The 12,961-nt window shown below is 40.6% G+C and overlaps 2 protein-coding genes across 2 annotated transcripts; one reads left to right on the top strand and one right to left on the bottom strand.

The window, feature by feature from the left end:
- Positions 1-1,279: 1,279 nt before the first annotated feature.
- On the bottom strand, positions 1,280-7,080 carry LOC122147172 (sphingolipid delta(4)-desaturase DES1-like). The gene is made up of 3 exons (XM_042768393.1): positions 6,770-7,080; positions 4,081-4,823; positions 1,280-2,026 (listed from the first exon to the last, which is right to left on the bottom strand). The coding sequence occupies exons 1-3, from the start codon at positions 6,849-6,851 to the stop codon at positions 1,880-1,882; spliced, it is 972 nt and encodes a 323-aa protein (XP_042624327.1). The 5' UTR covers positions 6,852-7,080; the 3' UTR covers positions 1,280-1,879.
- A 2,244-nt stretch (positions 7,081-9,324) lies between these two features.
- LOC122147330 (protein ANTAGONIST OF LIKE HETEROCHROMATIN PROTEIN 1-like) lies at positions 9,325-11,580 on the top strand. The gene is made up of 2 exons (XM_042769631.1): positions 9,325-9,745; positions 10,170-11,580. Exons 1-2 carry the CDS (start codon positions 9,471-9,473, stop codon positions 10,504-10,506), a joined length of 612 nt encoding a protein of 203 aa, XP_042625565.1. The 5' UTR covers positions 9,325-9,470; the 3' UTR covers positions 10,507-11,580.
- Positions 11,581-12,961: the final 1,381 nt, after the last annotated feature.

Here is a 12,961-nt window from a genome sequence, read left to right as displayed (position 1 = left end):
GACAAATCATAAAAGCTGTGAAAATGAACCCTAAAATACATGTCTGTAAAATCACCAACAACCTCCAGAAAGCTGGGGTGATGCTCTGACAATCTACAGTCCGCAGGAGAATTTGACACAGAATTACAGAAGCTACACAGCAAGATGCATGCATGGCTGTCTCTAGAACAGCACCTCTTCATTTCAATGATGACTTCATGTATGATGGCAGTATCAGAATGAATTTGAAAGGGTACAAAATCATCTTGGCTACCAATATTCAAGAAAATGTCACCAAACTCATTAGAAAGCACTTCATATTGGATCAGGACAATGACCCAAAACACCCTGCCAGTTCAGTCAAGGACTTTATCAGGGCAAAGAAATGTAAAGTCTTAGATTGCCCAAATCAATCTCCAGATTTAAATCTGATTGAACATTAATTTCATCAGCTGAAGAGGAGACTAAAGACACAAACTCCCCAAAACAAGCAACAGTTGGAATTGGCTGCATTAAAAGCTGGGGGAAAGCATTTCAAAGCATAAGACCAAGAGTCTGGTGATGTCTGTGGGTTGCAGACTCACTGTTCTGATTGCATGCAAGAGATCTGCAACTAAATACTAGCTTTTAATCTTTTACATCTGCCTTAAATTCAACTGTTCCAATACTTATGCTCACATCAAATAGTCTGATGAACTCTAAAAGTGCTGTCCTTTTTATTTGGTAAAACACGTATGTGTCGAAAGACATAATAATAAAATGTGACATTCTGTAGTTTTGTCGCGTATTCATCTTTTAATCATTTGTTCTGTTGTATTGTTCCAATACTTATGGAGGGCACTGTATATACAGTAGTCAACATTTGAAGTGGATCAATAAAGTTCATCAAAGTTGTCCTAAGACAAGAAAGCATTTTAGGTTTTAGGACAACTTTGATGAAAGTTTTTGATCCACTTCAAATGCTTACTACTGTGTGTGTGTGTGTGTGTGTATATTATATTACACACACATATCTCATATAAAATATATATACACACACACACACAGTATGCACTACCAGTCCAAGTATTTGACACACTTATTTCTTATATTAAACTTAGGCCTATATGATGATTGATCTGAAACCTGCTTGAAATTGTTTATTGCATACAAATAAATTGTCATCTTATTTCCCAAATGAACAAGTTGTCAATTGTCTAAACCTTTGATCAGTAGGGTACTGCAATTCCACTATTCAGGGTTAAAATATATACATACAAAATATATCTCAAATATTTCAGATGGACAACAGTAACAATCATTAGACACCAGCTCAAATTTATTAAGGCTTTTCAGTGATACAAAATGTATAAATGTTGACAGCTCAAAACTTCATTCAGTGTTAGCCAAGGTGTTAACTCACTTGGTTAAATGATGAAATAAAGTATAACAGAGGCTTAAACACACAGGCCTCTTCACCAAACCACCAGACTTCAGTGTCTATAACTGAGAGATGAGTAGCATTAATCACTTTGAGTACTTATAGATCCACTGCACTGAACCTCTCCAAAACTGAAACAGATGAGTCAGACTATCTGGACATTATCCGACGTTTACATTTAAAGCCTTTATCGGCCGATTCCAATAACGTTCTGATAATATTGTGCATCCCTACTTCCAAAACAATTATATAAAACTATAATAAAAGTGTCTGAATGTACAGACTATGTGCAACACAGGAGCTTAAACATTTTGGTTCACAATTAAAATTTAAAAGCACGCTTGCTAAAAACCAGAAAGTAACATGGCCTTTTCCTTTGTGTCACGGAGGCTGAAATGACGGCTAAAAGTCGCTAATATCTGCTTCGCTCTCTAGCAGGCGAAGGTAAAAGAGTCAGCGGCAGATGTTGTCCCGTCACGGTCACTCCTGTTTGATATCTCCTGTCAGGCGTCTCTTCACACGGGAGTACGGACTCAGTTCATCGTCCATGATAAAGTCATAAAGGACCTTCACCCATGATGTGTAGTACGGCAGGTCTCTGTAGTACTCCTCTGCGATCTTCTTCACCTGGTGGAAGGAACGGGACACAGCGTATTAATACACCGGAGAGCATCTGTGGGTCTCATTAGCTGTGGTGCGTGTTGAGCTGATGATACTGATAGTAGCTGATGCGCTGATATGAAAGATGAACTGCATTGTTTACATGTCTTCCGTCAGTCTGAGCGCACATGCAGATTAGTTAATCTTTCACATCAGGCTAGACTAGTCAGTCAGCCAATGACACTCTTTGGTGATTCTTGTCTGTAACTAACCTCTTCTTGGAGTAAAAACAATCTCTGAATTTTTAGTTGGCTTTGCCACAGTCAACAAAACACTATTAGTGTTATAATAACATTCATCATAACAGGAATTTAACTGGAGGCAAAACAGTCAGTCTTCTACGGGCAAAAGTTCAATTCAACATGCTTCCTGAGCGCTTCCTGAGGAATCCCCCCCACCCCACTTCCCCCTATATATAAATCATAGAACTCGTATTAACAAAACAAAAAATACACCATGCTATAGGACAGGCTATGCCTAATATAAAATAAATAACTTACATAAAGTTTAGACAGGTATAAAAAAAATGGATATAGGCTAAGTAAACATTTATAATATATAACCAAATAAATAAGAAACGTAGAACGTTTATTAGCAAAATGAGTAAGAAAGCTTGAAGGCACAGCATACACCTTGATGTCATATAAAACAAATGACACAGAGTTTAAATAAAGTAAAAATCAGCAAACAATAATGTGGAACCAATTAAATAAGAAACTAATGTTAAAAAAAAACTTCCAAAATCACCTTAAATAAATGGTAGAAGTGATATACTTTAGTCCAAATTCAAAATACTGCATAGCATTGTTTCTCCAGTGCTCTTCCTCAGACTTGACATTCATGAGGGTTGCCAGATTGAGGACAATGGAAGGCGACGAGCCTTACACTGTACATTAATTAGTTGATTTAACCCTGTTTTAATATTGCTCTGGTCACAGAGCCTTTTAGACAGATGCCGAGGCTTTTAGGTTGGGTAGAATCTTTAATTTCTGACTCAGTTTGTTTCCTGGCTTCCAATACGCTGTGTATGCTGGCAACCCGGGATGTGGAAATGCTAATGCAGAGGTTCTCAATTCCAGTCCTTGTGACCCCCCGCTCTGCACATTTTGTATGTATTTCTTATTTCAGACGTTTGTTCGAAGTGGACATCACAGGATATTCCGACATGATTCCAGTTTGAAGGGAGTGAATGTTCCATTCAAAGGGCATTAAAGTGTGTGAGACATGAATCTAAATAATATTTTTTTTACAGAATATTTACATAATACACTATGTCACACTTCTCTAGTAAGTTTGGTCTGTGTCTGAAGAAGCTGCAGGTTGTGGCGTAGCACAAACCCGTGAATGACAGTTCTGAAGCAGAATTAATTTCTCATGCTCAGTGGTTAAAGAGCAATGCACACTGTGTAGGGACCCTATCAATCAGACACAGTTCATGCATGGAGCTCGCTTCTAACGAGCTGATGATCTGAATCAGGAGTGTTAAATAACAGAGACATTCAAAATACGCAGACCGGGTCGGGAGGACTGGAATTGAGAACCACTGTCCTTCTGGGTAAACTGGCAGTGGGCAGAATCACACAGACCAAAACAAAAACAGACATTCTGACACAGACTGCACATTTCAGAGCAGGATAATTGACTGTAGTGTTGTTTTTTTGAGAAACAAGTATGTGAACTTAGCATGTTTCCTAAATATCTGCAAACATATTATGGTATTTTTATGCTTTAGTACTGTCAAATAATTACATACAGCACCTTTAAGTCATAAGGAGGTGAGAGAGGATAAGCAAAATTAAAAATGTGATTGTGAAAAAAAAAAATGGATGGAATGTTTTCATAGTATCATTCTTGATATTTTCCCCTCACACAGTACAAATGGGTCTTCATAAAAATATAGAGCTGCTATTACAGTTTATGAAAAGGCTCCATCACAAGGTGATTATTATAGTTGGGCTGGCATCAAAAAGTAAAACAAATAACTACTTAACTATTGAGATGGACTGAATAACTCGTCTTACCATCGGCAATCGGCGTCCTGGGATGCTTGGGAAGTCATGGTGCTCGTTGTGGTACCCGACGTTGAAAGTCAGCAGGTTGAGGGATCCGTAGTAAGAGTAGGTCTCATGGCCTTTGAGGAACATGTAATGTTCTGCGATGAAGTGTCCTGAGATGGGATGGAGACCCATTCCTAACATGGAGCCCATCATCATGTAGACCAGGGGCTTGGCGCCACAGGTCCAGTAGAGCAGAGTGTTAAACGAGAGCTGTATGGCCACGTTGATGAGCTCTAGATGACTGATGGGTTTGGGGTTGATGCAGAGGGGACGGATGGCGTAAAACAGCGGCTGGAACATGATCCAGAAGAGCTTGCGCAAACGGGTGCAGAAGAACCAGCCCTCAAAATCAGTGGGGATGTCGACATCCACGCCATCTCCACCCAAGTAGCGATGGTGGTCCAGGTGGTAGCGCTTGAAGGACGCCGAGTAGGGCAGCCCAAAGGGCAGATTGGCGAAGATGGCGAACCAGCGGTTCCATCTGGCGCGGCTGTTGCCGAAAGCCGTGTTGTGTGAGATCTCGTGAATCGCTAGCGTTATTGAATGGTTTATGCAACTCCCGAACACATATGTCCAGAACATGACCCATTTCCACGGCAGGTCCTTCACCAAATAGAAGGCCAAAAACTGGACAGCAACCATCGTACAGACTATCCATTTCAGCCTGGGGTCGGGTCCCATCAGAGACTTGATCTCTGGGTATTTAGCTGCCAAAAAAACAAAAGACAACAATTTTAAACCTGAAATAGTCTGATGTGGAGGATGAGTGCATGCAAATGATGTCCATTTCCAAGACAAATGAAGGCAGCATCGACACCAGTGTGATCTGATGCGGTGGCTCATGTGTCTCGGGCGTGCAGCGTCATCCATATAATATGCTTCACATGGTGAAGCTTGAAGCCCGTGTCATTTGCCTAAAGCTTCCAAGAAAACTATGCAAAACCCACAGAAGAATTTAAATTTAAGAACTTTGCATACAAGGCATTTCATACTGCGAGGACTGACCGCTTTGAGGTAGGAGTGCTACTTTAAAAGCTAATCCAGGGTTTTAGTAATACATAAAGCAGCAGGGCAAGGTAATGACGGGTCTGGATCACAGCAAGCTGCACTCGCTGTTACTGTACATGCAACAGCGTATAAGACAGACTGCATGTCAGCACAGGTGCGCATACTGGACCATCTCCAAATCAGACAAACATGAGCTCACATGAAGAGGGTTTGCTGAACAAGTACGGATGGTGTGTTGTTTGGTAAAGACTGTCACAATATTCACTCCAGTGAGATTCATTGAAAATAATAGTGTAATACAAAACACAGCTAGTTTCTTTATTCATAACAGCTGCAGCAGGATATATAAGATATGAACAGAACACGTAAATAATATAATAACAGAATCATTTACCAGATGACTGGTGTGTGTGTGTGCGTGTGTGTGTGTGTCAGTGAGGGCATCATGAATAAATCATGAATTAGTAACAAGAGCGGTTTTGTGTTAAACACAGAATGACTATAAAGTAATACTGAGGTTTATAGCAGAAATGCTGGCTCATCGGCTGTCCACATGCATTCATACACAGGTTTATCAGTAAAGAGATGATATTAATAAACTGTGTGTGCACCTACTTAACCATATTTTGGGGGCCAGTTTTTACCCAAAAGTGAGCAAAACCTGACAAAAATCACCAAAAACCTCAATTTGGGGATGTCTTCATTTGTAAAACTGGTATAAAAATAAAGTAAACTAAGTTTTTTGAAATTGTAGAAATGCTTAAAGTTTTCTGTAAGGGTTAGGTATAGGTTAAAAAGTTTACAACTATCGGTGTATAAAAAAAAAAAAATAGAAGTCTATGTAATGTCCCCATTTAGATAGCTAAGTAAACCTGTGTGTGTGTGTGTGTGTGTGTGTGTGTGTGTGTGTGTGTTCGAGAGAGAGAGAGAGAGAGAGACATTCAGAATGAATGAACAGAATGAGCACATTAACTAGTCTTCCTCATGTGACTGTCACTCGCCATTTTAACACTTACAACATCATTAATGTCTGAACAAACAAAACATAGATCATACAGTTAAAAGAGACACATAATTACACTATAACATACTTTATTCGAATTGTTATAAAACTCGTGAGCCGCTAATAATCGATAAAAAAAAGAGGACTCGGTTTAACTGGTTCGCTAGCACGGCTTGATTTGTCACGAGATCCCCTTCTCCACTCGAAACCTCGTCTGATCCTCTGAATTCACGAAAGATGACTGGAGTTCGCTCGCTGTCGAGTGTTCACTGTGAAGTGAACTAGCTGTGAAGTGAACTAGCTGTGAAGTGAACTAACGTTAGCTGTTAGTGTGCAGCGAGGGCTCGTGTCGGGGAGTGGCCCTCACATAACGGTCATCTCCGACCTGACGAGCTAACACTCACACACAAGCCTTCGTGTGGCGAGGAATAAACCTTACACGGTACAGATGGCACGGAAATACTACACCAGAATAAAGCGCTCGGGTCATCGGAGTTTCCTCGGAGATGATCAGCTCTCTGAATCACGGCTACAGCGCCACAGAGAGCAGATACGAGATCCAGCCCCGCGGAGATCACCAGAAGAGACCTACAGCGGGTCCTGCTGAGAGAAGAGGAGGAAAAGAGCGGAAAAGCGACTCACCCAAAATCTCTTTCCTGCGGTCGGCGTGAGGCTGGTCCGAATAAACCCACTCGAAATCCTCGCGAGCTACGCGGTTCCCCATGTTGACGCTAGCTGGTACTAACTGTTAGTTCGGGGCTGCTTTGCAGTAACGTTGAGTGTATTCGCTCAGGAATAGCAGCGGGGTCTTTCACACACGGGTCTAACAGCAGCTGCAGGACATCCTCCTCTTCTTCCTCTTTAGCGTCTTTCTAGCGAAGATCTTTCGATTTCAATACTCGACACGCAGACTGACGCGCCGCGGTGGGCGGAGTCTCCAGATGACGTCACTCCGTCTCTTCCCTGGAACACAGCGAAGGCTTGCAACTGATTCACAGCAAATAGCTGAAACAAGATCAATTTCACTGACGCATGTGCACATACATTCATATTTTTCTGCACACATTTTTACTCTCTACAGATATAAACATTTAACAATATTTTGCAATGAATCTACTTAGACTGACGAAGATCTAGGTCAATATCAGACAATAACATATATGAGATTCAATTCTAAAAACAATAATACAGGTTATGTGAAGAATCTTCACTCAGTCAAAAAATAAAGTACACATGTATACTTGCAATGTTGTGCGCAATAGATAGATAAAACTAAAATAAATTAAAAAGTTTATTTTGTCAGAATATACTGATAGTTTGAATGGATGTCAATGGAGCAATATTCTATTCACACTCAGATGGTGATATAGCATCTACCAACAGGCGCAAACACACAAAACCTTGACCTGATGTTCTCATATGTCACATATGATCTTAATCTTTTGTTTGGTTTTGTTCCCTTTCATCCAAGTTTGGACAAAACAAAACTCCTCGCCCTATGTACTATACTATAGCAGTATTGTATTCATAGAGCGCATCTGCAGGACTTATAGAACATACTTCATTTATGACTAAGCAGTATATCATTAAATGTGGTACATACTCTGATAGTGCACGGATTTGGAAGCAGTGACTGTCTAGGAAACAGCCCCTCTGTAAGATGTTTGTTGGTTTGTTTATTGCTAAATGTATCTTAATACTACAGATTAAAACTGCTCATTCTCCTTGGTAACAGATTACAGAAGAGTTTGAGCACAAAGCCAGAGGTTATAATATGACCATCAGTAACTGAATGCTGGGCTCTGCTTCACGGTCTTATACCACTGCAGCAGTCTGTTTTTAGGTCTTAGCTGTTAAAGCAGCACAGCAATTATCCAGGTAGTTGACAGGTTGACTAATCATTCCTGTTTCTCACACAGCTGTTATTCTAGGCTCAGAAAAATCACAGAAATGAGCTCAGTTCCCTAAATTCGAGGGCAGAAGGTCTGCATTTAAACTGGTAGAGGTAGTATAAATAAACAGGAAACGTGGTCAAATGTAAGATACACTATAAAGAAGTGGTAACATGCTATTGTTATTTTAGGGAACTTTATTTATTGTTATTTTAGGGAACTAATTTTGGATACGTTTTATTACTGTAACCTAACATTAGTTGATTCGGTGATTCCTAACAGCCGGATGTGAAGCTGTAATTCTTCATATTCAATATAATTCCTATAACACCTCAGTGCTCAATACTCCAGCTCCAAACCTAACCAAAAACAGCTGGACAAGCTAATCAAGGTGTTCAGGATGACTTACAAATTCTGGGCAGGTGGGCTGAACTGGGAATGGTAGTAAAGTCTGCAGGCCCTCCAGGACTGGAGTTGAAGAGCCCTGCTCTGAAGTCACTTGCATCTGGAATACTGCAGATTTGCTCTTTCTCTTTTCATATAAATGCAATAAGTGCTATCTTGCATGTAGCGATTGTGAAAATTACTTCAGCGTATGAATATAAGAACATGCACATAAGTTTTTCAGTCTGGTTCTCAAGAGAACACCTGGAGATTTGGTTTGGTGCTCACACTTCACAGATTGTGACCCATTAAAAGGATAATTCATCCTAAAATTAAAATTCTGTCATTAAATAATCACCCTTGTTTCAAACCCTCAACTGTGCGTTCACACCAGACGCGCCTTTATTCATGCATAGTTGGAAGCTTGAACATTTTGAGTTTATTCGCTTCATTCGCGCGTGAAATTAACTTCACAACAGACACGAATTCGCGTCATGGGAGGGGCTTCTGCCAGATGAGTTCACGCAGCATTGTGATTTCTACCACCATTTATTCGGATAATTTTCAAAATATTACTGTTATTGTGTCATGAAATGTAGTTTTAAAGGATTTCAGGCGAGAATGTAGTTTTAAACTCAAATATGCGGTTTATTTATAAACACAGCGCCTATTTAAAAATGTGTTTTGGCGATTTCAGAGACAATCAGCTCCACGCGATTAGCGGGAGCTCAGTGCTCATGTATCCGCTGAGAGCAGTCCCGACTCGGCTAGTCCTTCTGACATTTGCCACCCGCTCTGATGTCTCTTTAGTGGTTAAACATAATATATATATATATATATATATATATATATATATATATATATACATACATACATATATACAAAGAACATTTACAACTATTTACATGCAGGAATAAAAAGGTTCTTGATTGGGAGAGGGAAGAGTGGCATGTGAAATTCGCTTCATTTGTGCGTGAAATACGCGTCATAGGAGGGTTTTACCAGGCGGCTTTAGTCTCGTTGAGAAATGGCTGACATGGATTTTGTTGAGAGGGTAGCTGCGCTTTATGTGCTATGGAAGGCTGAAAAACTGCGTAGACTCGTTCAGTGCTGTGTCTGGGTCCATCAGATCCTTCAGAGGTGCACCCAGCTTTGTGAGTTTCACCAACTCCTCCAGGAGTTCCTCCAGGAGCCTAGATGACGGCCGCTTTCAGCGGTACTTCCGACTGAGCCGGTCCCAGTGTGATGACCTGTTGTCCCGTGTCGGTGGGAGGATTTCCATCCAGGACACCAACTACAGGCACTCTATTCCACCTGCAGAGCGCCTGTCCATCTGTCTCCGGTAGGTAAATAATGTAATATTCTGTGTGATTACAAGTAATTAATGGCTGAGAACCTCCACAGACATACAGTCTTCACACTCTTCTCAACACACAGTTATCAATTCAGCACTTTTAAGAAATGGTAATTAACTTTCGTCTACAACAGTCAAAGTGGGTTTTGAATTGTGTAGGTAACTACCATATTATAATATTTAATAAACTAAAGAGAAATGAAGATGTCACAAACACCAGTATTATTCCTATATAAAGGTAAAGTATTAAGGGCATTTTATCAAGCTTGTTGTTGTTTAACTGTAAAAAACTAAAGAGAAATGAAGATGTCACAAACACCAGTATTATAAATTTATATTTGCTAATATGGAATTGCAATCTGCATTTATGACAATGTTTATTTTATTTTTTTATTTTCTCTCTCTCTTACAGATATCTGGCCACTGGAGACTCCTTTCAGACCATCGCCAGCAGCTTCTGTGTTGGTGTCACCACAGTCTGCAAGGTTGTCCCAGATGTGGTGACTGCAATCAGGGACTGCTTAGTGGAGGAGTTCATGGCTGTGCCCTCCACAGATGAATGGAGGTCCATTGCAGAGGGTTTCGAGGAGAGGAGGAACTTCCTGCTCTGCTGTGGAGCATTAGACAGCAAGCACGTCCTGATAAAGGAACCCCCCCAACACCGGATCCCAGTTCCACAACTACAAGGGAACTTTTTCCTTAGTCCTCCTTGCTGTTGTGGATGCAAGGTATTGCTTCCGGGTGATTGATGTCGGGGGATATGGGCGGACAAGCGATGGTGGGACTCTGGCCAACTCAGCATTTGGCCAGGCACTCCGTAGTGGCACCCTCCATCTGCGAACCTGACTGTCCACTCCCAGGAGCTGACCACAGAGGACCCCAGCCCCATGTCTTTGTGGCAGATGAGGCCTTTCCCCTCAGGAAAAACCTCATGAGGCCATTCCCTGGGTGCACCCTTCCCCAAGAGAGACGGGTCTTTAATTACCATCTCTCCAGAGCCCGGCTGGTGGTGGAGAACGCCTTCGGGATCCTGTCCTCACAGTGGAGGATGTATCGCCGCCTCATAGAGGTTCAGCCTGATGTTGTGAAGAGGTGTGTGAAGGTGATGTGTGTTCTCCACAACTTTATGAGGAGATCTGCAGAGGCACCTGCTGTGAGGGGGGCGGTGCAAGGTGCCGAGGACTCGATGCAAATTCTCGGTCGGGTTGCAGCCAATAATTCTGTCCGAGAGGCCATTCGGGTCAGGGACAGCTTCATGGCTCACTTTTCAGCCAAGGGAGCAGTCCCGTGGCAACCGACTGAATGGTTGTTTATTATATCCTGTGCTGATTATGTCCTTTATATTTAGCTCTTTTAAATATTCCCATTCTTCTGTCTTTTCTTTTGATTTACACCCTTTATATATTGTAAATAATTTTTTCAATCTCTCTTGTAAATATTGCTATCTTTTTTCATCCTTAAATCTTGTAAATCTTTCATCATTTTCAAAAAATTTTTGTTCAAGTTTAGATTTAGTTTTCTTGTTTTCAAATGATAAATGGAGCTAGCCTCCAAAAGGAATCCATGTCTCGTTGCTGCATTCTCATTACACTATACCACAACACTAGTCCAAACACAAATAACTATTTTTACTATACTATTGTGAGTGTATTTGCACTAGGATATAATTAGAATGAATGTACAAATGTTTGCCATAAGTATTCTAGTCTTAACATATAAATAATATTTTTATTTAACAAATACAAATTATGATTTACTATGTTGTGCACAAAACAACACACCAAAACCTCTGGTCATTGTATAGAACATATATTTATACAAAATAAATCAAATCAACTAAAAATAGAGATATATAAACTATATACAAAGAATATTTTCATGCAGGAATAAAAAAGATCTTGCTTGGAAGAGAGAAGAGTGAAGGAGAGGAGAAAGGAGAGAATGACCATAACTCTCCCATTATTAAAAATTGACTCTTTTTAAAAACTAATCTTGAGGCTCCAATTGTTCCAAATTAAGCAGAACTGTGCCTCTTTCATAAATTATGTATTTGAAATTTGACGAATTCTTTCGTCTGAGGCAGCAACCTCTGCAGGGTAGGGACCAGTCTCAAGAGGAAGAGCTCATCTTCTGAGTGTGGAGGCGGCGCTGGAGCTCAGGACGGGTCCGGAGAGCTTCTAGGAGCTGACGCTCAACCTCCGATGGCTGCTCCCTACGCCTTCTCTGAGCTCTTCTTCTTGATGGTGCTGTATCAAATGATAACACATTTTGTACAATGAGAAGGCAGAAAAGGATTAAACTCATTCACAAACCATCAGTGTTGTGTGAGGCTATGCGTGCTTACTGTAAATATAATATGTCCCTCAGACTCTACCACTTCTTTCTGCACACTTCCTCTGAATAAACACATCAACTCAATATGTATATATAGTTCAAAATGAGTAAAGAGCGTTTTTACAACTTACCAGATCGTCCGACCTCCTCACTCACTTTCTTCCAAGCAAGATCCTTTTTATTCCTGTTTCTGTGTAAGTATGAAGAAGTATCATACAGCTCCGGGTATCCACATACAGCGATGATGACTTTGTCCTCCATTGTTGTATCAGATTTTCCCTCCGCTCGCTACGTGGTAATCACGTCACTACTAGAGCAAGCTCCTGATTGGTTAACATGGCATGAAATTTTGCCAAATTCAGATTTTTCAACTCGCCCGAAACGCTCAATTTGCGTCGCGCCAGTCGCACGGCAGGTTGTCTATGCGCGTCTTCGCATTGACTTAACATGTAAATCACTTGCGCTTAACGCTTCATTCGCGTCTGGTGTGAACACACCTTAAGACCTACGTTCATCTAGGGAACACAAATTAAGATGTTTTTGATGAAATCCGAGAGCTTTCTGACCCTGCATAGAGAGCAATGAAACTACCACGTAGGGAAAACCACATAAAGGCCCAGAAACGTAGTAAGGACGTTGTTAAAATAGTCCATGTGACATCAGTGTTTCAATCATAATGTTATGAAGCTACAAGAATACTTTTTGTGTGCAAAGAAAACCAAAAATAATGATTTTATTCAACAGTTTCTTCTCGATTTTTATTTTGGTCACACATGCATGGGTTGGAAAGGAATTTGTGGTACTTTTTATTTTTATTCTTGTGTTAGTTTCTATTTAGAATAACAGCTGTTGCCAAGTAGAAGCTAATTG

This window comes from Cyprinus carpio, chromosome A13 (assembly GCF_018340385.1).
Source record: "Cyprinus carpio isolate SPL01 chromosome A13, ASM1834038v1, whole genome shotgun sequence".
Taxonomy (NCBI): Eukaryota; Metazoa; Chordata; class Actinopteri; order Cypriniformes; family Cyprinidae; genus Cyprinus; species Cyprinus carpio.
This window is presented reverse-complemented; position numbering and strand designations above follow the sequence as displayed.

Excerpts from the sequence above, each read along its gene's own strand:
- LOC122147172 (XM_042768393.1), bottom strand. The coding sequence starts at position 6,851 with ATGGGGAACCGCGTAGCTCGCGAGGATTTCGAGTGGGTTTATTCGGAC. Across the intron at positions 4,824-6,769 it reads CCGCAGGAAAGAGATTTTGG|CTAAATACCCAGAGATCAAG; the intron begins GTGAGTCGCTTT and ends TTTTTTTGGCAG. Across the intron at positions 2,027-4,080 it reads CAGGACGCCGATTGCCGATG|GTGAAGAAGATCGCAGAGGA; the intron begins GTAAGACGAGTT and ends TCCTTCCACCAG.
- LOC122147330 (XM_042769631.1), top strand. The coding sequence starts at position 9,471 with ATGTGCTATGGAAGGCTGAAAAACTGCGTAGACTCGTTCAGTGCTGTG. Across the intron at positions 9,746-10,169 it reads CGCCTGTCCATCTGTCTCCG|ATATCTGGCCACTGGAGACT; the intron begins GTAGGTAAATAA and ends TCTCTCTTACAG.